The sequence below is a fragment of the Ictalurus punctatus genome, chromosome 7 (genome assembly GCF_001660625.3).
Source record: "Ictalurus punctatus breed USDA103 chromosome 7, Coco_2.0, whole genome shotgun sequence".
In the NCBI taxonomy this organism is placed as follows: Eukaryota; Metazoa; Chordata; class Actinopteri; order Siluriformes; family Ictaluridae; genus Ictalurus; species Ictalurus punctatus.
The window spans coordinates 14,682,722-14,707,987 of NC_030422.2; the positions used below are offsets into that span (position 1 = coordinate 14,682,722).

General features: G+C 40.7%; 1 protein-coding gene across 3 annotated transcripts in view; it reads left to right on the top strand.

The window, feature by feature from the left end:
* Positions 1-534: 534 nt before the first annotated feature.
* LOC108267763 (protein phosphatase 3 catalytic subunit alpha) overlaps positions 535-25,266 on the top strand; it is a 100,498-nt gene continuing 75,766 nt past the window's right edge. Inside the window, exons 1-2 of one of the 3 annotated variants that reach the window (XM_053681296.1) lie at positions 535-835; positions 2,401-2,549. Coding sequence is in view for 2 of the 3 variants with exons in the window: in XM_047156418.2 (XP_047012374.1) it covers positions 775-835 (61 nt within the window). In the remaining variant the exon portion in view is untranslated. The remainder of the gene's footprint in view (positions 836-2,400; positions 2,550-25,266) is intronic. The other 2 variants (XM_047156418.2, XM_017472166.3) reach the window with 2 other exon arrangements.

A 25,266-nucleotide genomic window follows, 5' to 3' on the forward strand; every position in this document is an offset into this window, starting at 1 on the left:
TTGTCGTGATCTTGAGATAACAACAAAAAAAATTAAGTCGTGATCACGAGAAAACAAGAAAAAAAGGGGACATAAATGGCCTTTTAGGGCTTCCTTACAAAAGACGGTTCCGTTTTTATTCACAAGGAAAAATACGAGTTTCACCCAGTCTTAGTACCGCAAGGCAAGAAATCACTGTCATCTTCAGTATTAACATGATAGATCGTCGGCGAATGGTGAAATATCCACTGCAGGTATTGTTATTGTTTTTTTTGTTTTTTTTGTAATTCATTTGCATGAAATTAAGGAAAAAGTCCCATCACATAGTACATAGCGTTCCACCTTTAGGCGTCTGTACTCATATGACAGATCTTGAAATCAGGCAGTTTACCCTAAATTGTACACTAATAAGAGATTGACACATCACAGAGCCAACCAACAGCCAGCACTGTATAGCGGGAGGCTGATTTTTTTTTTTACCAATAAGCAGCAGTAGCATAGAAGTGGGCGTGTCGAGTGCAGCAAGTTCGGTTGCACTGCTTGTGAGGGAGGGAGGGGTTGGTTGGTGGTGGTACTGTCTGAGAGACTCGCTACAGTAGAGCTGTAAATCAGACTAGCTACAGTAACGGCGCTGAAATTTGTTACCCTGTTGCAAGTATTTCTGGCGAGCGATATCACTGCAGTCTCCCGTTTTGGGGAAAGAGTTGTTGAGCGAGGACTACAGCAACGGACCCTTTTTTAAATATAAATATAAATAAGAGAGAGAGAGAGGCGAGTACACACATTTGACTGGAAATGTCTGAAAACAAACCGAATGATGAGCCGAAGTTGTCTACAACGGATAGAGTTATTAAATGTGAGTATGAAGCGCGCCAGGCTAAAATGGCACGGGGTGTTGTGTTGTGTTGTCTTTTTGTGTGTGTGCACAAAATAAACATTTTAATGTATGCAAAACACATCTTCACGCTGCAGCGTTCAGGGGAAAGTTCGGTTAATGGTCTGGTAAATGGACCAGTTGCCTACTTAGGAGGGGAAAAACAGGGTGTTAGCCGGCTGGAGCGGTGAAAGTAGGAAGTAAAGGTAGTTATTAGCGAGTTAGCAGCACGTCTCATTCGCTCACAATGACAGCGTGTACGCGTCTGTATTTGTGTCCTAGTTGTCAATAGCGTCATATTGTCTGTCACATGTTGGTGGGGTTTAATATCGCCTTGGTCATATGTGTGTTTACTTTGCGCCATAGGGCGTTATAAACGTTGTTTTAGCAGAGCGCGCGGTGAAGCGTGAAGGCAGTACACCCAGGTGTTGCTCAACAGCTCTGTTATCTTCTGCTATGATAACGCATATTTCTATTCACAGCTTGGTTGCATGGTGGACCAGAGCACTGGTACAAACTCACTCATCTGGTCTGGTTTGTTTGTTTGTTTGTTTGTTTGTTTGTTTGTTTGTTTATGTATGATTTTTTTTCTAGTTCGGTTTGTTCGTGCTGCAGTTGGACAAGTCGTGGGACGAGTTGTTTGGAAACCCCTTGTTTTCTATCTTTCTTTCTCCCAGAAAGATTACAGTCTTCATATTTTGTTCATTCTTTACTATGTGATCTTGTATGGGTATGGTGTTCGTGCTCTCAGTCAGCTGTGATGGGAATTCTTTTCAGTGAGTCATATCATTTGGCTCAGCTCACCCATAAAGAACCGAGTCTTTTGGCTCCCAAACGGCTCATTGGCATTTTTTTCTCTCCCCTTTAAACCAGACAAAGTTTACAATATAATATTTTGACCAGTGGTGGTTGTTCTTTTTCTAAACTCTCTCTCTGTTTTTTTGGTCTAAAAATCTCATTTTGTCGTCCCCCCCCCTGTAAAATCAGCAAGGCAACTGCTAATGTATCTGCATGTTTGCATGTTATTGTGATTTTATTGTGCCTCCTGTGTGTCTGAGTCATTACGAAGATTTATTTCCATTTATCCTGCTAATTGATCACTTCCCCTGATGCACTTGACCACATGTGATTATTAACAAGCCGGAGTGCAGGTGGATCCTCCCTGTCCTGCTGGCTCATACGCACAGCTGAGAGACGAGCGCACATGTTAGAAAGAGGTTTCCATGGAAACATTTTGATTAAGGGGGCTTTCACACTGGCAGTTTTAGTCTGAATCGGAGCATGTGAGAAATTGGTTGTGTGAAAGCTGTCATGCAGACCGGGAAGCGCATCACGGTACCGAACTTGAGACTACCTGTAAGTATGAGGTGGTCTGAGTTCGGTTGCACTGGAACTGAACCGATTCCCGTGCATGTGAACGCAACACGCACTCGGGTCCACATTTGTTCAGGAAGTAATGTAGACCGGCACATGTTTTCATTTCACTGCAAGTTATATACTGTATATAATTGTGTATGTGACAAATAAAATCTTGAATCTTGTTTCAGCTGATGACGACGTCATTAGTTTCCACAACACACATGTACCATCAGTGGCAGGGGAGCGTTGTGGAACACAGAAGAGGTCCAATGCTGCAAATAATAACTGCTGCTAATAACAGCACCAAAATAATAACCAAAAAAAGACCAAAAATATGGTGAGTCGCGTTGTGTTCTCCATGCGCGTCTGTGGCGAATGCACTTGGTTCGATAGTCTGAATGTAGTCTTACCGATGCCGTGGGAGGCGCCAGGAACAGTCGCGTTTGGATTCAGACTACAGCAAACGTGGCTAGTGTGAAAAGCACTGAAGAGTAACAGCACTGGTGTGGGAAACAAAGAAAAAACAAAACAATCTTGCTTATATACTGCATGCGAGCCATCTCTCAGCGTTCACCTACAAGAGCCGACTCAAAGAGCTGACTCGTTCATGAGTTATCTATAACTAGTGATAAATCATATATACTTTTTTTTTTTTTTTTTCTCCCCTAATTCTAATTAAAGTTTAAGAGCCTTTAACCTAAAGCTATAATTCTGCAATCTTCTGGAAGCTCCTTGAACTTAAGAGTTGTGCGACTTGTTTATTTCTGGCATCTGTTTTTATTCACTAACCAGCTCAGGAATGAGTCCTTGCACGGTACAATGACCAATTCTTCTGAGATATCCCCTTCTGCACTCTCCTTTCACCAAGTTAAATGCCTATATGCTAACTTCAATCAAGCCAACTCTGGAATAGGGCGGGGCGATATGATAAAAAATATCACGAAACTTGTGGACATTTCTACAATACACGAGGTGCATCACCATATATCATTTAACTAACTATCTGTCTGCAAAACGGTAGTAAAATAAACAAAAAAAATGTTAAACTGACTTTGACAATACTTTTTTTTAATGCCTACAAAGAAGATTAAAAAAATTGTCAAACAACATCCACTCAGTACCATTTCATTTGTAATTATTAAAAACATAAGAAATATAGCACCATACCAACGATATCTCAGAAAAGTGTATCGCGTAATCATTTATCACGATATCAATATTATATTGATTATATTGATTATATTGCCCAGCCCTGTATTTGGAGGAGCTTGCAATTTTTCAAGATTTCCACAGATTTGGTCCAAGACGTGTTATTTGACATCACAACGCACATTCAGCGATTCACGTGTGTCGACATGAGTATCAGCTAAAAGGTCTGATTTATGCACAAACATCACTGTGAAAGACCATGCAAAACAATTTTGTGCGATTACAATTTTGCCAATTCATGTAGTTTTCCGCAAAAAAAGCACAGAATACTCCACAAATTGCAACATCGCAAATTTTGGAAAAAAAAAAAAAATCAGCAGCAAAATCAAGCATTTTCTGGCCACAAAACTCCGCAAAATCCTGTATGGGCTGATACAATGACCAATTCCCCCGAGATCTCTTTGCACTCTCCTTCCACCAAGTTAAATGCCAATGTACTGCCATCATTGCAGGCAAGCACTTTGAATCCTGCTGCGATCCATTCTTTGGATATGCACTGTTGTGGAAGTGCACCCTTCTGATACGAATTGATTGCTCTCATAAGAAAGCCCTCGGCGAGCTGATAAGTCTTTTGCTCTCGTTCGTTCGACTGCGTCTCGTTAAGACGCCGCTGCGAAGAGCAGTTTCCTCTCATTGGCCATAGACTGCGAGCGAAAGGGCTCAGAGTGCCTTTGGAAGGACCCTGCGTTATAAATATTTCACGAGATCGTGGCAAAAGGTATCAGAGTAATGGGTGCAGTGGCATAAAGTGCTTTGCTCAGGGTGAATGGAGTTTTACGGGGTGGGGATGGAGGAGAGGAAGGAAAGAAACGCTACTTCCGTTCTCACCTCATTAGCTGCTGGTTTGATGTATTGATGTAATGATGTAAGGACAAAATGGATGTCTTTTTTTTTTTTTTTTTTTAAATAGAAGTAATTCTAATAGAAATATTACTGCTAGGGCAATGGTGACTTGTATAATTTAGTGCTGCACATCTTCCATTGATCACCTCTGTAAAGAAAGATAAACCAAAGCGTGCACATAGTACAGCAGTTCAGCCTGTACTGAAGATGGTTTCATGCCTGGCGTTATTTCTTCATTTCAAGCTCAACGAGAGTTAATGAGCAAAGTGCAGATTCATTTTCCAAAGCGCTGTGTCACTGTCGGTCGCATATTAGAATATTTATTCAGCTGCCCGAGAAGCCTCTCGTTTGTTTACCTGTCCCGCTCTCCCTATATTTACAACATGGCCGGTCTGTCTCTAGTGCCGTCTGCTAGCTGGCTTAACCATAGCCTCACTGTTTATAAATCCGTTTCCGCTATGCGCAGGCGAAATATACCAGGTCGTTCGCCTGCATCTTATTTTGCATAGTTTTCTCCTTTATGCCAGGGTTCCAGGAACAGTTTCGGTTTTAGAGACGGTCAGAATTCAGAAGTGATAGTGAGAGAGATTTCTGTCTCTTCTGTCAGTCGAGCTGCGCAGGGATGGAATGTTCAGCAGCGTGTCTTTAGTCTTAAGTGATCCTGTCTGTTATGTAATTCCGTGTTCCTTGAGGGTTTTTTTTTTCTCGCTCAGGTTCTGTGCCGAACAAAAGACTCGCTCCTTATGCTAATGTGCCTTTATGCGTTCAGAAAGAAAATCTGAGAGAAAGAAGGCAAAAGTAAAGCCGATGGACAGGCTTAGTCCACAGGTGTGGCTGAGTAAGAGCTGAAATGCATTCATTACACCTGCTATTCATGCAGCTACAATGTGTTTGCTCTTGGTGGAAGAGTGGATATTACTCCAGGCCAGCCTGCTCTCAGAGGGCACCGTGGATTTGATGTATTATTGAGCGAACGGATTAAGATTTTGTTTCAATACGGAGTGGGCTGTGGGTAGGCATGATACAGAGCAGAAGAACCTTTTGTGTTTTTCTTTCTTGAGGTTTCTTTAATTCATCTTTTAAATGCACTATTGTTCTGAAAAATTGATAATGACTGCGTAATCGAGGTAATTTTAAGTTTCCTGTACAATTAGGTTCATTACTGAATCAAGACAATAGTTAAATAATTTCTAATTGTGAGGTTTTTTTTGTGTAGTTCGCATAATTCCGTCTAGCAATTTTTGCTCATTTGATGCAAACAGGTGTTAAAAGCCATTTGCTTCTCGTTCCGGTTTCTGCGTGTGCGTGCTTCATGGGAACTTTAATTTGATCAAGGCACTTGAGGTGAAAATGTGACCAGACCGGACACATTGGAAACGCAGAGAATTGATGTGTTAACACAGTTAACTAGCTGATGACATAAGGTGGGTGGGATTTGGCTGGTCATTGCTGCATAGCTATGAAGCCAGGCCAGTATTATTTTGACGCTTTGAGTGGCCCTTAAGAGCAAACCTTTTTTTTTTTGGAAAGGGGTTACTGTAATAAAATGGACACATATTTTTAAAAAGAATATGAGTTGCTAGTTTTGAACTTAAGCAGGTCTTCTAGTAAAATCTGTCCATTCAGTGGCCATCTCGACGACCCTCCGGGGCATCATCTAAATAAACAGAGGAGAAATTTTTAACAGAAAATCATCATCATTTTAACATCATCAAACAGTTTGTTGTCCTTTTAGTTTTTTTTGTTTGTTGTGAGGTTGCTCTAACTGCTGTGCTTGAGGTGCAAACCTTGATTTACAGCTGTTTCTATAGTAACGGCAGACCCGAGAGTAGTCTTACCGAACGACTTACTGCTCCCTACATATGTGCACTACACAAGACAAGACATAATAACTTCTACACCCTATGTATGCACTATATGGCCAATTTATGATTCTCAGCTTGGTAGCCATCTCCTCTGAAGTTGAACTAATCTGCATTTTACAGGTTGTTTCTGTTACAGTTGACTACTTGTATTGTTCTCTGCTTGATATATCGCTTTGCTTGTATCTTTGTCCTTTGTAAGTCGCTTTGGATAAAAGCGTCCGCTAAGTGAATAAATGTAAATGTACAGTTGACATGAATGTCTTTGGTATGTAAGCTGAAATGTAATATGTTATTAGTATTAGTATGGTATTAGGGTGTGTACTGCCCTGAGGTATGTGTAAGGATACACACATTTATGCAAGCATATTGTTAGCACATTTCTCTATATAAATAAAGTAATATTAAATTTTTTGACCAGAATGTAATAAATCTATCAGAAATGACAGAATCCCATGAGATTAGATATACTGATATGTTTTATTTTTTTAATGATAAATTCTAACATATAAACAAATAATAATAATAGACAGGATCTGTTATTTAAGCATGTTGCACAATAAAATATATACAGAATAGTCAACATCATCGCTGTTAGGATATCGCTAGCTTTCTGAATAATGCAACTGGAAAAGGTCTGAGTGGGATTATTTCCCCTGATTTTATTTTCACTTTTTCTCTTAAATGACCTTCCTTTGATTCTTAAGTTCACGCCCGCCCTCAAACAACAACAACAAAAAAATCTAAGTCATTTTGGATAAGGATCCAGTAATTATTCAACTTGCATGAATAGCACTGTGAAAGTTGAACATTTAAACATTCCCCTACTGTGCTGTATAATGCTTTGTTAACATATAGATGTGGAGGAATGCACTTTGTCAAGAAAATAATCTTTCAACCCCTAAACAAAAGTTTGCTTGTCGTGCAAGTGGCCATAATTAGTGCATGTGTGTAGTGACCCGTAAGAACTAAATCAAGTCTGAGAAGTGAAAACATTTGGGGGAAAATTTTATATATATATATATATATTAGTTTTTAAAAATTCTCTCCATCCTGAGAAATTCTGTTGTTGCCTTTCTCCATGTCCTGTTTCTCTGGGGTATAAATCATGTTGCGCACATGGGAGTCACCTTTTGTTGTACAATACAAAGGGAACAAAACCAAAGAACTTTCAATATAAATGAGACTGACCTGCAAAAATCAGGTAATGGACATGAAAATACATATGCCGTTAAGAACATAACAAAGTGTCTGATAATAGTGAATTGGACCGGCAAGAACGCTTTCCCGCATACAGTGAGGAGGATGGTGAAGGTGGTTAAAAAAAAAAAAAGGCCCAAAGATCAGAAATGTTTTAAAAATTCACTGTTGATCCATGTGGTTTTCAAGTTTCAAAACCAACAGCTAAAAGCTACTTTCATAACAACAAGCTGTTTGGAAGTGTAGCAAAATGAAACCCTTCCATTGTAATACATTAGAACTACAGCTGGCAGCGTGTGTTGTGGTCTGATGAGACCAGAATCAAATTCTTTATTCATGTACACCGTCGGCATATGTTCCTACAAGGAAAAGCAGCCAATGCGAAATATAAGGCTGGCTGCGTTGGGGCTGATTTGTAGCTAGTGGTTCAGGGGCTTGTGAACATTGATAGCATCATGAATCCTGCTAAGAACCTGGGTATTTTAGCTCAATACCTGATTGCCTCTACCATGAGGTTCAGACTTGGCCATCTATAGAGCTTTCAACAAGATGACTGGCCAAATACAGTTAGAAATCAACACAGAAACAGTTCAAAACCCTCAAAATCTCCAGATTTGGACCCTAGTGCAAACACGTGCTCGAACTGTACTCCCCACGAACTAACCTAAGACGTTAAAGGAGTTTAAAATGTTCTGCATGGAGGAGTGCACCCAGATCCAAGAGTCTCCAGTCTTGTTAGACATTACATCAGGATGTATGTCAGAAATGCTGCTAATTTTCACTACCCCATGCTGGCTTAATGGAATGTAATAGGGTTATGACTCTTGGGAATTGTTTATTATCAAATTAGAAGAACAGTTGGACAAATTCATTAATTTAATAACTCATTAAAAGACACCTTAATTACTTGTCTCGTCAGCCAAGCTGTGAGTATGACTGGGTTAATTTCTCATTCTATTATCCCATCCCAAATAGCACGTATGATTATACTGCCAGTTCCTTTGTAGCTCAACTCGAGTGACTCAGCAAGTGGAGCTTTTTCTCAGTGTGAGGTCTGCTGAGAGATTTCATAGCGCAACCGTGTGTGACATTCAACTTATGAAGATGGACACCGGGCTAAGCGAGAGAACCTGGCGGCCCTGACACTGCCTTTTGAGTCATTTTAGAAACTTTTAAGTAACTCAACATACTCCAACCACAAGCTTCAAGCCACCCACTGTTTATTGTGGATTCAGGTTGTTTGTTTCTCACACCTGTGCCCACTCACTCACACCCCCCCCTTCCCATCAGAATTACTCAAAGAAGGGCTTTTCTTCCTCACAAACAGACCTGAAGAGTTTATTCAGTTGGCTTTTATATCCAAAACCTGGCTTATTGGAAGTCTGACAGCCAAATCCGCTTTATTCTTAAGGGTCTAAAGTCAAAATAGGGGTTTCTTTAGTATTATGGACATTAATATGATACTAAACCTGGAAATTTAAAGGATCTGGAGAGATTCTTTATGGACGAACGGTCTCTGATCCCTTGCCTTGTATTATCCAACCTCATCAGGTATTATAAGAGAAGATGCAAAGCTATTTGTTATCTTTGCAAAGAGAGGTAGCACGAAGTATTGACTGAAGGGGTGCCAATAATTGTTGCATACCAATATTTAACACAGATTTTTTTTTTGTTTGTTGTTAAACCTGTTGTGTTTGATATCCATGAGTGCAGAGTATTTTGAACAAAAGATCAAAAGGTTAAACAATGACAATTTTTCACAGCCTGCTTTGCTCATATTTATCAAGGGTGCCAATATTGGTGGGGGAGATTTTACATTCTCATATATTTACACCAATTTATTCTAAGTATTTTCATTGTATTCAGATTTTATAGTTCCTGGAAAAAGATCAAAACAATTTGATGTTCAAGATACAAGATTTTTATTTGTCACATACACAATTATATGCAGTGAAATGAAAACCTGGCCTACTCCTCTTTAGACTGGGCATTAAATACTAAATTAAACTGAAAAAGAGCAGAACTTATAGAAATAATAGTAAGAGAAGAAGAAGATGAAATGAGAAATATGAAATATATGTACAGGAATGTGCAAAAAGGGGGGTACAAAATATATAATGTGTTACATGTCTTATCGATGCAATGCAGTGTATGGAATCTTGATGGAGTGCAGAGTGACTGTAAAGTCTTTATGGAGTCCTAACGGATCTTTATGGAGGACATGCCTGTGTTGAGGACTCTGATGGCCTGAGGGAAAAAGCTCCTCCTAAACCTCCCAGTTTTAGCTATCAGACTACAGAAGCGCTTGCCTGATTGCAGCAGGCTGAACAGACCGTTACCAGGGTGGGTGGAGTCCCTGATGATTTTAGCTGCTCTTGTATGGCATCGCCTGGTGTAGATGTTGTGCAGAAAGGGGAGAGCAGACCCGGAGATGGGTCACCACTCTCTGCAGGGCTTTGCGGTCCTGGATAAAGCAGTTTCCATACCACGCTGAGATGCAAGAGTCAGTAAACTTTCTATAGCCCTATTATAGAAACTTTTCAGGGTTGCTGGGATTGGCTGAATTTCCTCAGCAGTCTCAGATGGTATAACCGTTGTCTGGCTTTGATCACCTGAGCATTAGCTTGATGCGTCCAGGTTAGGTCTTCAGAGATGTGTACTCCAAGGTACATGAAGCTACTCACTCTCTCCGTAGGGGTCCTGCTGATCTCGAGTGGGGTGTAGTTCCTCTGCTGCCTCTTCCTGAAGTCCATAACCAGCTCCTTGGTCTTACTGACATTCAGGGAGACACTGTTAACCTGGCACCAAGCTATGAGTTACTCCACTTCGTCAATGTAGGCAGCCTCGTTGTTGTTCGAGACGAGGTCCATAAGAACTGTGTCGTCAGCAAACTTAATTGTGTCCGCTCACAACTTCACCTCAGTCATGTGTGTAGAGGGAGTTTAGAAGGGGACTCAGGACACAACCTTGGGGGGCTCCTGTGCTCAGGATGGTGATTGAGGGAAACTGGCCCACTCATTACCTGAGTGTGAGTAAATCCAGGACCCAGTCACAGAGGGGAGCAATAAGGCTGAGGTCCCTGACCTTGAAGGCCAGTCTGTATTGGACTATGGTATTGAAGGTTGAGCTATAGTCTATAAGCAGCAGTCTCGCATAGTTCACTTTGTTGTTGTACGTATGTGTGAGGGTGGTGTGTAGGACGTGAGAGATGGCATTCTCAGTAGACCTTTTGGGGTGTGACCTGTAGCGCAGCTTCCGATAAGGTAAACCAGTGCTGCACCACCCTCCTCTCCAGAACTTTCTGTACAAGCCTTTGTTTATATTCTGGCATGAGGAAAATGGTGGCATGGTCCAATTTACTGAAAACCAGTAGCGAGTCAGCTTTTATATCTAGGCCAAACTTTGTGAGCATCCACTTAAAGCAGTGGTCACCAACCCTGTTCCTGGAGATCTACCGCCCTGAAGTCTTTTGATCCAATCATAATCGTGCCCACCTGACCATCTAATAATTGCCTTAAGAAGTTCTTCATCAACTAAAACAGGTGTGTGTTAGATTTTGCTTGGAAATGAAACCTGCAAGGAGGTAGATCTCAAGGAAGAGGGTTAGTGACCATTGACTTAAATGCTCTCTAGAGTTATATATGCCCCACCCCTGGAGGTGTGTCTTGCCTAACCATACAGTAGCAGTGTGTTAGCAGCACCAGTAGTAACTCTTTAGCAGTAAACATGGTTTAATGGTGTGTTTTTGGCAGTGCGTCTTCCAGCACACTACCATTTAGTTGAGGGGAAAAAATGTTTGCAGTTTATTCATTTTATATCATTTATTCATATTCATTACACAGTTTCCTTAGACTAAGTAAGAACATGATTCCATCGTTGTGCACCGTTGGGGATTCTCCATCAACAACAGTAATTAGAAAAGGCTCTTCGCTGTTCTCATAATTAGCTAGATCTCTAAACTACTGTCAGGTGTTGGGGGGCGGTGTATGTCAAACGCTGTTGTGTAAGTCAGTCAAACACTTTAACTCGTTGTCACTCTGACTTCCTGTTTCAGCCATTTCATGGGGGCTTTACAGGTAGAGTCAATGTTCGCTATATGTAACGTTTTCTAACCCTCTAGACATTGTGTGAATCAGGGAGTAAGAACATTTTATTTCTATGAATCAGTGGTCACCAACCCTGTACCTGGAGATCCACCTTCCTGAAGACTTTAGCTCCGACCATAATCGTGCCCACCTGACCATAATCGTGCCCACCTGACCATCTAATCACTGCCTTAAGAAGTTCTTGAGCAACTAAAACAGTCGTGTTGGATTTTGGTTGGAGCCAAAACCTCCAGGGCAGTAGATCTCAAGAAAGAGAGTTGGTGACTACTGCTATACAGTATTTCTACTCTAAACACAAATGCTCTTCAAAAACATATATATATATATATATATATATTTTTTTTTTTTGCAGAATGTCATTTTGTAAACATATTATAGTGATCATTTCAGAGGTCTCTGAACAAGCTGCCTTCTTTCTCTACCGTGAGACAGTATGTGTGTTTCACAATCCTCCTGACAATTTACAAGAATGCAGAGCTCCGTCATTGTGTAGCGATCTCGTGCAGTACTGCAGTGCGTTCAGGTGGCCTGGCATTTGGGGAAGTGTGCCAGTTACTGTGCAGTGTGTGACAGGACGGTCTCTCAGCATGTTTGGATGTGGAGGGTGGCAAGAGTTGAGCTGCTGAGACCACAGACACTTATGTTGACGAGAAGAGCAGAGTAATGTAGTGTCTGGGAGACTGAGAGGAAGGAGAGCAGACTGAAAGGAGAAAACAGTTACCTAGCATCAATACTACAGCTCTGCTTTAAAGCCAGTAGTATAGAACAACACTCACTCAGCCTGACATGCTGACTACACTCACTCTCCCATGTGTGACTAAAACAGAAAACCCCAGCAATCTCTTAGCGTAACCACAAGCAGTAGTGATGGGAAACCATGCCGAATGCACTGGTGTTGCGAAACGATGCTGAACAGACACGGAGCGCTTTTATTTTTTGTGTTCTCCCACTCAGACCAGCTCACTCCCAAGCACCCCAGTGCAGTAGCAGAAAACACTCCTGACCTCAGATGGAATTAGTGTGGAGTTTCCTGGAGGCACTGCATGACCAGCGTAGGAGGGTTTCAGGCAGAGGAGCTAGAGAGTCCATCTGTTCAGCCTGGCTCTGGGAGAGATGCAGTGTGACACAAGTATGTACTGTATGTACACGGGCAAGCTGAGCACATGCTGCTAAAAACACAAAGAACATCAGATACACTTTTAGTGTCGATGGTTTCTCGCCGTTTTTTTTTTTTTTGGGTCCTTTTTTTTCCTCTACACAAAGTTGCCACCGAGATACGTGTTTGTGTGTACAAGCTTGCATTTTATGTGCTCTTGAGTAAAAGTGAAAAAGGAGTTGTTTACTTGTTCAGGCTGACATGCAATAGTGTATTTCGAATATAAAAGGAAAGGCTCCGTTTGTTCCACCATTACTGGAGCAAGGTAATCGTGTCACTTCAGAGCTCGAGGGAAAAATGGAAAATAGATTTGCTTAATAAAAGTGTATGTTTAGTTGATTAATGTCAAAAAGAACTTGACTACTGCAGTGTAGTTATTACCCTTTCAGTGTTAAAGCAATTAGCTTGATTAGTGCATGAGGAAGGCACTGTTTATACTAGTGTGTTTATAAAATGAAAACCATCCTTGTCTACACTGGCATTTCTGCGGTGTTTCTGAATCGATCTCCGTCCACACTACACGACCGAATACGCATGTCACATGACCGTTCCTGCACACTGGGCATGTGCATACAAGTGTAAGCATGAAGTTAGTTGGTAGTCCAAACCGGCGTTCCATGTAGGACTTGTGCCTCTTGAAATGAGATATGTTGCCAATTTCTCTAATCATAGCTCGCCTCTTGCGCATGTAGGCAGCTGTAGTTTTATAAAATACAGAATGTAACTGCACAATGGCTGTTGAGAATGACAACAAAGCCAGCAAAGCTTGTGGTTCAGTCTCTGTGTTGTGTATATGATCAAGGTAGCATAATGGGCGTATGGTCCCTGATGAATCGGGGAAGGATACGCAATGATCCAGAAGAGCCAATCAGGGAGCGAATGTGGGCGGAGACACGCCTTTGGTTTTCAAAAGTCTTCATTTTGGTCTGTTTACACTGAACCGCGAGCCTGGAGTTTTGAAACTAAAACAGGGTATCCGACGTTCCCAAAATTGTCTGTTTTTGAGAGTCGATAATGCCAGAGTATTGATTTGCTGTTTATTTTTTTGAGGGTTGGGGGTAGTTGAGCAGGGCTTAAACAAAGACAAGGCAAAACCGTGGAATTATGCAGTTTCTGACAATTTCTCCTTAAGACCAATCCAGAAACAGCTTCTAAATGTTATATATTTTTTATACCCATCTCTGGCGTTGGAGGTTCGAGTCACGCATCTGCCCTGTGTGCGTGGAGTTTGCATGTTCTCCCTGTGCTTCGAGGGTTTCCTCCGGGTACTACGGATTCCTTCCTCAGTCCAAAGACATGTTTTGTAGTCTGATTGGCATTTCCAAATTATCTGTAGTGTGTGAACGTGTGGTATTGTGCCCTGCGATTGGTTGTCACCCTGTCCAGGGTGTCCCGCATCTCGTGCCCTGAGTTCCCTGGGATTAAGCTGCATGGAAAATGGATGGATGGTTTTATACGTTAAGTAATGTTTGTTTGATTTTCTTCTCACATGTATCCAGTGTCATGTCAGTATATTTCTAACTAATTTTCATCTACAAGCCAGATAGCTTATAATTTTAAGGTACCACAGGAACTGCGCTCACAAAACTAATGGACAAGCCATGTTGAATTTATATCTGCTATAAGATAGTTGTGGAGGTTACTTTCATGCTTTTATTGTATTGTTTGAATCTCTAATGTCTTCGTGTCATGACCCACATGTTTGACAATACATCAGTGTTGTTATAAGGCGTGAAAAATATTTATTCCCCTTCATTCACCTGATGCCTTGAGCCAAATGTGACATTAGCTTTGTGTTGGAAACATCGCACGAAGCAATTGTCTGAAAACACAAACTACAGTATTGGAGCATAAAGTCACGGCCTTGACGAGCTCCGATTAGATTACTCGCGCATTAGCTTATTGCATGTTTGAGATTTGCACCAGAGAAAAGCAGCTCACCCGCTCGGCATATGGCTCGCATAAATGGATCAGAGAAGCTTAACTTCAGGGAATGTAATGGAATCCGCTTCTCCAGTTAGCGTGCTAGATGCTAATTCTGGGGGAACAGGATTCCATGCAAATGACTCCCGAGGAAGCTTGCTTTAGTGTTGGACAGTAGCTTTGTTTGTTCTGGTTTGCATTTGAGCTTGATGTCATGCAAATGAAGGTGGAGTCAGTGTATGCTGTGTCTTGTTGAAACAGGGATTGGGATTATTGGCTTAGAATTTAGATCGATTCTTAAGAGTGCGATTTAATTTTATTTATTTAGCCATTACATCACTTGCATTTTCCTAGAGCATGACGGATAATTTGGATTACTGCACATTTGCACCGCAGTTGAGAAAATAGTTTAATTACAGTTTTAATCACCATCAATATGAACAGCTGGTTAATAATTTGTTGTTCTGTTCTCCTGCTCCTAACATTTCATAAGCCATTTGTGAAAAGCAGTCCTGATAAACGTGCTATACACGTGACGTGTCGCTAGCTATGTTTTCATCCATGTTGTGAATTTAACTTGCGCAAAAAAATGGAATATCGCTTAAAACCGTTGCAAGTTGAGCACTGTTTCTATCCCATGTGTTCAAGAGAACAAAACCACCAATCCACCAGGGAAACTGGCGCATTTTGCTCTTCGCCATTTCTTCTTTTCTGAGCGAATTATCCAATCACATGATTTGTTGCGGCAAAGTCACATGACTTTTTTTTTTTTTTTTTTTTCCTCAAAAAAATCGTGTGCATACATTTTTTTTTTGTGCATTTTGGAGAATTTATTCACTTCAGGTGTCTCCATCCAGCTTTTTTGTTTTTGTTTGTTTGCTTGTTTGTTTTTTCTGTGCGATCTCCCAAAATTTGCATAAAAATACATGGATGGAAACATAGTCTAGCTACTGGCGCATTTGAAGCGAGGGTGCGTGTGCAGCCTTGACACACACACACACACACATGCCCCATTCATACGTTTCGTTTGTTTGAGTAATTGGGAGTTTAATATTCGGTCCAGCTTTCATGCCTCATCATTGCTGCCTCACAGTTTCAGGGTCCCCGGTTCAATCGTGAGCTCAGAGGGAGGGTTGTGTGTTCTTCCTGTGTGGGTTTATGTTTAGGCCAAATCTGTTCCTGCTCACTAGAGCATGGGTTTGGGACATTTCAATATTCACTTATGTTGTTTCCCCACTTTTTCCTTTCTAGACTCGGGTATGTGCGGAGGTTCTGTAGTAAACCGTCATTAGTCACAGAGAATAAGGAGGAATAATTTGCACTCAACCACTGCATTAAATAGAGCGCAATGAGGCCGAATCGACTGGGTTCTTGAATCGAATTGCATTGAAAACCAAATCATGCCCATGATTTTGCCCGCTGTTAAAAGGTATTCTGTTAATGTGCAGTTCAGGGGTTTATCACCGGCGCTTTTCCTCCCTCCCTCATATTAGAAGCTCTTGCATATTGTTGCCATGCCATCAGCATACTGCATTACCGCTGTTTGTTCAGGTGACTTTTTAAATTTGCCAAGCCATTACTGCTGCTGCAAGCTGCAGTTGCACCTTGCACTTTTGCTTTTGCAAGATCTGCAGTAAGAGGAAAACGTAAAAGTCGACTGTCCTGTTTCACGATGTTTACCATTTACTGTTATTAGATTACATGTATTGCTGGTCTGTATTCAGACCAAAACCTGACTTGTTTGAAATGCAAACTTGGCTTGTGGTTATTAGCAAATCATGCTTCTTGGAACTTATTTCAAATGTATTTCCCTGTATTGTGTTTGTGGCAAGCAAGGAATCTTTGGAGGCTTTATTTCTGGTTAGTCTGTGCTATGGGCAGATGATATAACCAAATAATGTCACATTTGTAGAAATTGAAGATGACAATGTGTAATGTGTAATGGCTTGTGCATTTTTATGGAAATGCAGAAGTATCTTGTGAGTTTTTGTCAATAGTGAGCATCTCACAATCCATACATACCATAACTCAGTTTCTAATGCTAATTAGATTTACGTGCTTTGTCTCTGGCTGAGAACTTGAACCCGGGTAAGCTTTGTGCTTTGTTGAAACTGATTCTTTCCCCGAGGTGGACTTCTGAACGCCTGGAGCGTTCATGACGTCTCAGAACAGTAGAAGGTTCTGAGCTATTTACTGGCTGTATTTACAGCTGGTAGTAACCAGAAAGAAGTTTTGTGAGTTTAAATATAATGGCAGCACACTTAGGCAGGGATTATATATATATATATATATATATATATATATATATATATATATATATATATATATATATATATATATATATATATATATATATATATATAATATATATAATATATAAATAAAGCATGGCACTGTTGAACAAGATACTTTAGACAAGGCATTTTAGGATACCATGGACAAGATAATTTAATATATTTTGGATTAGACTCTTTGGACAAGAGACTCCAAGATATCTTGTATAAGACACTTTAATGTATCTTGTCCAAAGTATATTAAAGTGCCCTTATTATGCTTTTTTCATGTAGTGTTATATAGGTGTTTGTAAATTGTAAAAAGTTTGCAAAGTTTCAATAATAAAGAGCATTTGTTATTGAAGAGTTACTGTTTTTGGTATTAAAGAGTTTTTGTTTCCCAAAACAAGGAACTGATTCTGAGACGAGTCGTTAGTAAGTCCAGACCTACTTCCTGTACAAACCTACATAGATTTATAAGAAAAAACCTGCCCTCGGTCTTCATCGGCTGCTCGCGAGAAACGTGCACTTTGACCCACCTTTGTTGCTGTAGTGTCGAAGCTTTCTTCTGGAAAGGGGGCGGAGTGCAGCAGCTCGTTTAAAGAGACACCCAAAAAGAGGAGAGAAAATTTAAGAGAAAAATTACAGCGTGGTATAATAAATGATCCGTGGGGTATTTTGAGCTGAAACTTCACAGACTCGTTCTGGGGACACCCGAGACTTATTCCATCTTGTAAAAAGGGGCATAATGGATCCTCTTTAAGATGCTTTGGACAGACCTACTTTATTTAAACACGATACCTTAAGATACTTTTTATATGCTATTTTAGAAAATTTTTGACCAGTTATTTGGGATGAGATACGTTTTGTTTTTGTTTAGGCTAAGTTCACACTACGCGACTTTCAGCATCGGTGGCTCCCTGTGCCGTTCACACTACACGACTTGCTGTTTTGTAATTGGGAGTCATGAAGTCATTGTGGTGTTCGCACTACATGGTTGCTTGGCGACAGGGGGTCAAACGCTACACGATCCGACAACGACTCCGTCACCCGACGACTCGATCTGGTGTCCAAACTACATTTTGTTACGAAAACACACGCGGGAAGTGACACAGATGTATGATGCGAAAACCTCACACGAAACAGGAGTTGTTTATCTGAAGATGGATGTAGGACCGAAACAAGCGGTGCGAGCTGTTTTCGCGATGGTTTGTGCTGAAGAAACCCGGTATAGGAAAACACAAAGAAAGTGGGTGAAAGACTGGGTTAGGACATGCGGGCGGCAGGGATTACGTGTGCTACAGAGAGAGTTGGAGGTGACTAAAAAATGTTTGTACAGCTTCTTCCATAGGTTTCGTGGGTTTCCCTTCCTCACGGTGACCTCACTCCATGCCTTGCTCTCTCATTGGCTGTAGCTCATCGCCGCAACGTAAACGAGACTAGAATTGTAATTCCCCACGTATATTGCCCTGTGAGGATGAGGTGTAAGCGTATAGGCGTAAGCCTTATTTGTCATGTTACTGGATGTTTCACAGCTTTAATGTGAGGTATAATAAAGCATCTTTGTTACTCACTAGAAACTGGATGTGTTTTGCCAGACCATTGCTGTCAGGGCATGGCAATCACCTGATGTGCCTGTATGTATGAGCTTTGTGTATCAGTTCTGCTGGGATGCTCATGTAAGCGGTGGCGCTCAAGCTTTGTTACCAAAGATAATAGAAAATAACATTGTAGAATGTCTGATGTATCTCTCTCTCTCTTTCGCTCTCTCTCTCAGCGCATCTTTTTTAGTAAAGAAAATGAAAGCACAATGTGTTTATACTTTTTCAGTGTTTATTAGGCCTGTGCCCTTTCTGACTGTTGCTATTAATCAGGTGGAGCACGGGGAGTCCCTGTGCACTCACGGCCTGCATCGATTTTTCCCGTACTCACTTCAGCTCAGGTTGCAACACGCCATCAGCTACCAACAACGAGAGTCCAGACTTTCTGCCTGCAGTTTTTGTATACAAGTAAAGCAGCCATGTCTACTGTTCATTCAGCTAATAGCTGAATCTGTAAAAACAGATTAGCATGCTGACTTCACTTTCATTTCAGTACTTTTTTGTTTAAGGCTACCGAGATGGGCGCTAAATCCTACAAGTGAATTTTTTTTCTTACTATAATAATCTCAGTATCAAGTCTAAGTGCACCTATAGTTTTGCATTGATATTCAAGATTACGAGCGGTATGAATCACATTGACAGCAGTAAAGGTATTAGTGGTCGTATTTGTGTAAAAGTATTTGAATTTCTTCAGAGGTGAGTGAGGATCTACACTGCCCTCAGGAGAGCGGTATCTTAGCACTGCTCAGTTAGCCCAGGCGTCGTGCAGCGCTGGCGAGAAAGTACCAGAGAGAGCATGTCATTAGAGCCTCCTCTCGAAATCTGCGGCAGCAGCGCCAGAGGTCAATCGATAGCCGCTTCACTACAAATATCGCCACCTGTAGTCAAGGAGAGAGTCAGCGACAGAAGCGCCTGCACGGTGAATCAGGATGATCATCTCGAACAGTTCGTTAATGCCTGAGCAGGTTTAGCACTTGGAAACTAAAGCCAGTTTTCCACTGGGATTTCAACAGGCTTTTAAGATTATTACTTGTCACGTTGCATAAGATGAGCCCAGTAAAATATTGGGAGAATTCTGTGAAAGACTGGTTTATCCGTTTAAGATTATATGATGTGTTCTGCATATCAGGTTATATGATGGAGATCCTTTAACAATAGACCTGTGTCTAAAGAAAACGACTGTTACGCTTAAATCAGGAAAACAGGGGAAAGAGACCGTCCCTCCAGGATTTTGCGATGCCAGAAGCAATCAAGAAACTCTGCAATATTCAGAGGAGCTTGCGATTTTTCTAAATCACCACAGATTTGAGCCATGACGCGTCATGTGACGTCACCACAACGCACATTCAGACAAAGCCCGCTTCGATTCATGCGTGTCGAACTTGAGTACAGATTAAAGGTCTCGTTTACCAACAAACATCACCGTGAAAGACCGTGCAGAACAATTTTGTTCAATTTCACCAATTCTTCAGTTCTTTCAAAAAACTACAAATAATTCATTTAGAAAAAAGCAGCAGCAAAATCAAGCATTTTTGGCCGTTCCAGTCACAATATAACTCCTCCAAATCCTGTACGGACTGAATAGAAGCCTAGCTGAAGTTGGACCTGAACAGAACAAGGCAAAGGAGGAATTTCCAGCTGTTCATGGCTGGGTAAAAGAGAACATGTTCAATGCCCATTCCTCAAAGTGAGCTTGTGTTAACAAGAATATTAAAGTTAAATGAATGATTCGTTAATATAACATTTGATATTGTGATAAATTATGCCACAATACACTTTTTTGTGGTCCTTATTTTTTTTTTTATATACTTTTTTTTTTTTTTTGGTAATAATTACAAACTGATTAGAAACCGATGATTTGATATTTTGTATAAAATTTTTCAAATCGCATAAAGGGCATGGCGTTCATTAAATATCCTGAAGCGCAAGTTTTGACATGCGTTCTATGCAGCACTAAAGCTTTGCTGGAATTTTCTTAGTAAACTTCTATACTGTGCGTCATGGAAAGGTTTTATCATATCGCCACCTATATGAGCAAGTTGGCGTGTTAACATAAAAATATCGCTTGCTCAAACATAAACATTTGTAGTTATCTCTCAGTACACACGGGGTTTCTCGGAGTTTTTTGTGTGATTGTTGCAGCCAAAAATGCTTATTATTTCTGCTGCTTTTTTCCCTCTCTCAAAATTTGAAATGCAACTTGTGGAGTTTTTTGTGGAAAACAACTTGAATTACGAAATTGTAATCGCACGAAATTGTTTGGAACGGTCTTTCGCCATGATGTTTATTGATAAATGAGGCCTTTTAGCTGTGCTCATGTTCGACGCACGTGAATACCTGAATGTACTTTGTGGTGATGACGTCACTTGAAACGTCTTGGCCCAAATCTGCGGTAATTTGGAAAACATTGCAAGCTCCTCCTAGTATTGCGGGTTTGCTTGATTTTGCGTTAATTTCTCCGATTGCTAAATTCTGGAGGGACTGTTCTTTTGAGTTTCACATAATCCTTTGCTGTACTCCTATTGGTGGCTTTCAGACAAGCATCATAGCAGCACTCGCAAAAACATTTGTGACCCTCGGCTGTGTTTGGTTGCAATGGCACCACATCGGCTGCCGACTCATTACAGTCTCAAAGACCACCAGTCGCAGCTCGCCCAGTGTGACGTCTTAGGAGGAAAATCGTACAGTGTAAACACGGCTTAAGTTCTAGATGGAAATTGCTAAAACCATGCACGAGAAAAGAGAGAGAAAAGAATACTGCTACTTGTTTTTACTTCTCACATTCTCACTTACGTGGGGTGTAAAATGCAAGCCAATCTCATTCTGTCAGTCACTAGAAAGCTCACACCCATTATGCAGTTGGAGTTGCTCCACGGTGGAGGTTGTGCTGGAAGTGGTGTATGAACATGAAGGTGTGTCTGCTCTACATGCCTCGTGTTGAACCCCGTGAGAAGTGCAGACCTGTGGAACTGATTTCTCTCAACTTTTTCTTTACGATCCCTAACGGTAGCTGTCGAGACACTGTGGATGATTATCAGGGTTACTCATTGTCGCCATTTTTTTTTACCCTTTGCTGTGTATATAGGAATGTGCTAGGATTGTGCCAGTGGCTTTTTTTTTTGGGGGGGGGGGGGGGGGGGCATTGTTCTGTGACTGACTGGGAAACGTTAGGCGAGTATGGACAAGTCCTTCTGGTTCTCAGCACTCCATGACAGACCAGCCCATATTCAGAGCGAGACTTGAAAAGTCAGCTGCGCAAGTAAATGGTGGATTAGTGGGCAGAGGGAAAGCCCTGAAGGGAGGGGCGGAGACATATATGTGAAGTGGGGGATGTTGTGGTGCACAGCCGTGACAGCATGTCTATGGAATGCGGCGAGGGAGAGGGAGGAATGAATGTGGTAGATTGACTGTGTGCTAACTATATCATTGGGGTACAGCCTGGCTAATGCGCAGAGCGGGTGGATTGTGCAATACTGCTCACGGCATTTTGTCCCCTCTCTTGGGACGGGTTGATTACCGAGAGCTTGTATCAGTGCTGAGTGCAGGTTCGCTGACCGCCTACTGATTCAGACTTCTGACTCTCAGGGTCATTAAAATAAACTGACATTGTTAATATGTTCTGTAAATGGTTGTGGCTCATGATGCAGCATTTCCTTTTAATTCTGTGTGTGTGCGAGAGAGAGAGATTGCATGTACATATGGGGGACATAATTATTGAATGCATCAACATTTTTTTTCAGTAAATATATTTCCAATGAGGCTATTCACATGAAATTTTCATCAGACATCAGTATTAACTCAAGAAATCTACACAGATAAAGAATTCACAACATTAAAGTCCATAAATAAAGTTATGTGTAATAAAGTGGAAGACACAGGGGGAAAAAGTAATGAACACATTAAGAAAAAGCAGTTTTCTAAGGCAAGGGAAAGCAAGGAACCAGCTGAAATCCGTAAGTAATTACACCTCCTATCTGTGCAAATTAATATCAGCTGGGTTAGTACATTTGATGGTCTATAAAAAGGCTTTTCGTTACCACGGTGTCACACAAGAAACATCTCATGATGGGTAAAAGCGAAGAGCTTTCACAAGACCTTCATTCCACTTTATTACACATAACTTTATTTATGGACTTTAATGTTGTGAATTCTTTATATTTCCATAATATTTTATATTAATACTGATGTCTTGTGAAAATTTCATGTAAATAACCTTATTGGTCATATAAAATGTTGACGTGCCCAAAACTTTATTTTCCCCACTATATGGTACCTTTATTTATTTATTTTTTAATTTTTTTTTAAAGGTAGGTATTGTCACGTTACTAAAATTTGAACCTACTGTCACCCATTAAATACTAGGATATTGATACAGAAACAACTACTACTGTAACACATCCTCTTCAAGATTTGACATAAGAATGTGGTTGTAAAGAGGTAAAGAGTGCTTATTTCAGTTATTATATCCTTCCTGTCAGCTCGAACATGACCTGGTCATTCTCCTCTGACCTCTCTGATCAACAAGGTGTTTCCACCCACAGAACTGCTGCTCACTCAATGTTTTTTTTTTTTTTTTTTTTTTGCACCATTCTGTGTAAACTCTAGAGACTGTTTTTTGTGTGTGTGTGTGTGTGTGAGAGTGTGCGAGAGATCCCAGGTGATCAGCAGTTTCTGAAAAACACAATCCAGCCCATCTTGCACCAACAACCACGCCATGGTCAGAGTGACAGAGATCACACTTTTCCCCATTCTGATGTTCCATATGAACGTTAACTGAAGCTCTTGAATGTTCTAGCTGTGCTTTTGTATATTGTGCTGCTGCCACATGATTGGCTGATTGGATAATTGTGTAAATGAACAGGGTTACAGCTGTACCTAATAAAGTATTACTTTGAATAATGTGTGTGAAAGATTGTCGCCAGAAAAAAAACGTTTGTCTACCCAGTGCATGTTTATTGGCTTCATGGAGAAACTATCTGATTTGTTAAAGTCATTGACTACATTTACATGCACATCAATATTCCGATGTTAATTGGAATTCTACAATAGTCTTAATTAGTACTGAGTCACTGCAGTCCGATTGGCAGATTCCGATCAAGACAATATTTTGATTCCCCAAATTCTGTTTTGGTCCTTTTTATGACTTTCTGAGCCAAAATCTAAATTGCCCTATTTGCACACATTAGCCAGTTACACCAACTTGTGTACAATTTGCATAACAATCATTATTAATGTTGGGCTACAAAAGATAAATAGTATAGGGATGTCCCAATCCAATCCACTACTGTGCATCATTGTGTGGAACGTTGCTGTCCTGAAGCTCTGGATTGATGCCAGATCAGACTCAACATACTTTCTAATCGATCCGCTAATGTATTTTATGGAACGAATGTGTGCGATGATGACTGACGCAGTACAGGTTCTGCTAGTGTACACAGGGCATGCTTTGTCTTCAAGCAGGTTGGCATCATTCCTCTGATGTCTCGCGTCTGAATCTCGCTGCAGAGAAATGGCACAGTTACTACGAGGATGTCTGTATCAGAGCGGTCATATCGAAATGCTTCTTTATCAGCGCATCCCTAATAAATAACTCCAAAGTAGCTCACAGATCAAAGACCAAGACTGGGGATTAACATCCAGTGGCAGGGTGATATGACCTTCAGTACGTTTACACGGACAACAATGATTTGATATTAAGACGATACTCTGATTAAGAAACTACCACGTAAACAGCGATTATTGATTACCTTAATCTGATTAAAGTCATACTCGAAGTAAACACAAATCGAATTAAGATGTGTGGAGTACTCCTGTTTTAGTCGCATTATCGAATTGCATTACAGACATGTACTCGCCTTAATCACACTATTAACGTCGTGTGGGAGTTTTCACCGCATTTTGCAACAGGACACATACACACACGGCAAACAAGTGAGCATGGCTGCATCCGAAACCGTGTGCTTACCTACTATGTCGTCGGTGAAATACATGTATCTTGGATACTATATAGTGGGTAATTAACTGCACTTGCAGTGTTCGTAAAATTAAAAATGAAACACCCAAAACTGTATACGGTACCATAATGAAGACCAACTGTATGTTGATAGGTGAAATTCTGCAGGGAACGTCGGACTCCAGTTGGAATCCATCCATGTTCTATATCATGTAAAACAGGAACATGAAAGGAGTAATCTAAAAGCAACTCATGTAAACACCTTGATCACAGTTTTGTCTTATTCAGAATAAGGTCAGTAATTAGATTACTGCTGTCCATGTAAACGTCGTCAGTGTGTCTTCTTCCGATGATGCATTACACTCCCTTGGCATTTATATAGAAAGGCGATAATGATGAAATCTTACGCCGTCATCAGCAGGTCAATTAGTACCAGTACTAAAAGATGTATAGTGTTTTTGTAACATGGTACGCTTGACCTTTTTTTTTGCTTCCCCAAAATGGATTAATTCATTTGAACTATATTGTTAGTAAACCATGGTAAGAACCCACACAATGCATTGTACAAGGTTGTTCTAGTGTAGAGTTTACACACACACAGAGAACTAGGTGGTACCGTCTTCACTTGGCTAGATCCTGTTTGCTTATGTAAGCTTTGTTTGTGCAGCATGGCAGGCCCTGTAAAGACAATGTGAAATTTGAACGGACGTCGCTTCCCCCGTTAATACGTCCCTGGGCGTTCCGTACATGATTCATTAGGACCGGTTTTTAAAAACAAAACTTTTATTTTTCTCAATCTTATTTTCCTAAAACGCAATGACTTTAGAAAGTTAGAAATGAATTTAATTCAGATATTTCGATATTGCATCAACAATCTAGAAAATGCTGTAATATGCCACTTGCATGACTATTAAAACCATTTAAAACC